Source organism: Emiliania huxleyi, assembly GCF_000372725.1.
Source record: "Emiliania huxleyi CCMP1516 unplaced genomic scaffold EMIHUscaffold_8110, whole genome shotgun sequence".
In the NCBI taxonomy this organism is placed as follows: Eukaryota; Haptophyta; order Isochrysidales; family Noelaerhabdaceae; genus Emiliania; species Emiliania huxleyi.
This window is the reverse complement of record NW_005195930.1, coordinates 1-1,285: the sequence shown is the minus strand read 5'-3', so window position 1 is coordinate 1,285 and position 1,285 is coordinate 1. Positions and strand designations below refer to the sequence as shown.

The 1,285-nt window shown below is 65.1% G+C and overlaps 1 protein-coding gene across 1 annotated transcript; it reads right to left on the bottom strand.

The window, feature by feature from the left end:
* Nucleotides 1-11: 11 nt before the first annotated feature.
* Nucleotides 12-1,273, bottom strand: EMIHUDRAFT_258750 (hypothetical protein; the record flags this gene model as incomplete). The annotated part of the gene is made up of 2 exons (XM_005759095.1): nt 12-440; nt 965-1,273. Coding segments are annotated over 2 exons (738 nt in total), but the record flags the coding sequence as incomplete, so codon positions are not given.
* Between the last annotated feature and the right edge of the window lie 12 nt (nt 1,274-1,285).

The window sequence follows — 1,285 nt, the reverse complement described above, 5'->3', positions numbered from 1 at the left end:
TTGTCGGAGACGTGCGCGCAGTGCGGGTCGAGCACCACGAGAAAGTCTCGAGAGAGGAAGGAAGGGAGGTCGGTAGCGTGATAGCAAGAGCAGAAGCCGACGCCAAAGCGCCCCGTCTTGGTGGACCGCGACCCGGCCTTCTGCGAGCCGCCAATCTGCTGAATGCTCTCCAGGTCGGAGTCTGCGAAGACCGCGTCGTTGTGCGTCACGAGCGCAGGACCCTGAAAGGCCGCCGTGCCGGGAAGCGCAAGCTCTGACGAACCATGGGTCCGGAGGTCGAGGAGGACGTCGAACACGGACGCTCCTGCATCATCGGCGTTCTGGACCATCTCCTTCAAGAGGCTTCCCTCCTCATAATTCTTCAGAACCTCCTTGATGCGCCGGCAGACGTCAACTTTCTGCCCAAAATCTCGCACCGCCATCTCCCAGCGAGGCTCTGCCTATGGCCAAGCGAGACTGCGACGTCGACTGCGACTGCAGTTCCTGCTGCAGCGGCTACGCGAGCACTTAGATGGAAACAATAAATCCCGAGCAAGCGTCGGACGCGTGTGGAGCCGGCCGAGGCCTGTGGCCGGCGCCTGGCAGAACAAATTCTCTTTTCACATAAACGCACAACTCCGGACCCAAGACGCACAAGCACAGACAGTCGAGAAGGGGGAGAGACAGCAACGACAGTCAGAAGTCAGCGCTGGGTCCCAGGAAGGCGAATGCGATGACGGCCTCTAGTGTGAGCTCTAGCTAGTGAGCTCATACGCACGCCGGCAGATCGCGACTATATACAGCTAGTTAAGAGCCGACCGACCCTCGCGTCCGGTGCTCACCGACGGCCGGGCGGGCCGCCCGCCCACGCGCCGCCTACGCGCAGCGCGTGCGCCGCAAACTCGCCCGCCGACAGCGCTGGCCAGTCTCCATCGGCCGTCGCGAGAGGCCTGCCCGGCTGTCGCCGCGGGGCCCCCACGAACACCACGCGTCGGATGCGGTGCCGCGCGAACTCGCGCGCAAAGTGCACGCCCCACGCCCGCCGCAGCGTCGTAGCGAAGTAGGACCGCGCCTCCTTCGCGCTACGCGCGCCGATCCGCCTCCAGTGCTGCTTGGATGCCGACTCCACCACACAGTCGAACAGCTGGTGCAGGTCGTCCGACGCCTCCGCGTAGGCCCCGACAACGAGGCTGCGCACGGTGCCAAACGAGCGCAGCACGGAGGAAACGGCGTCCCTCGAGCCGTTGTTCCATGCCTGCACGTGCGGCTTGGCATCGAGCGCCGCCGCCCGCGCCTCGTAGTCGCG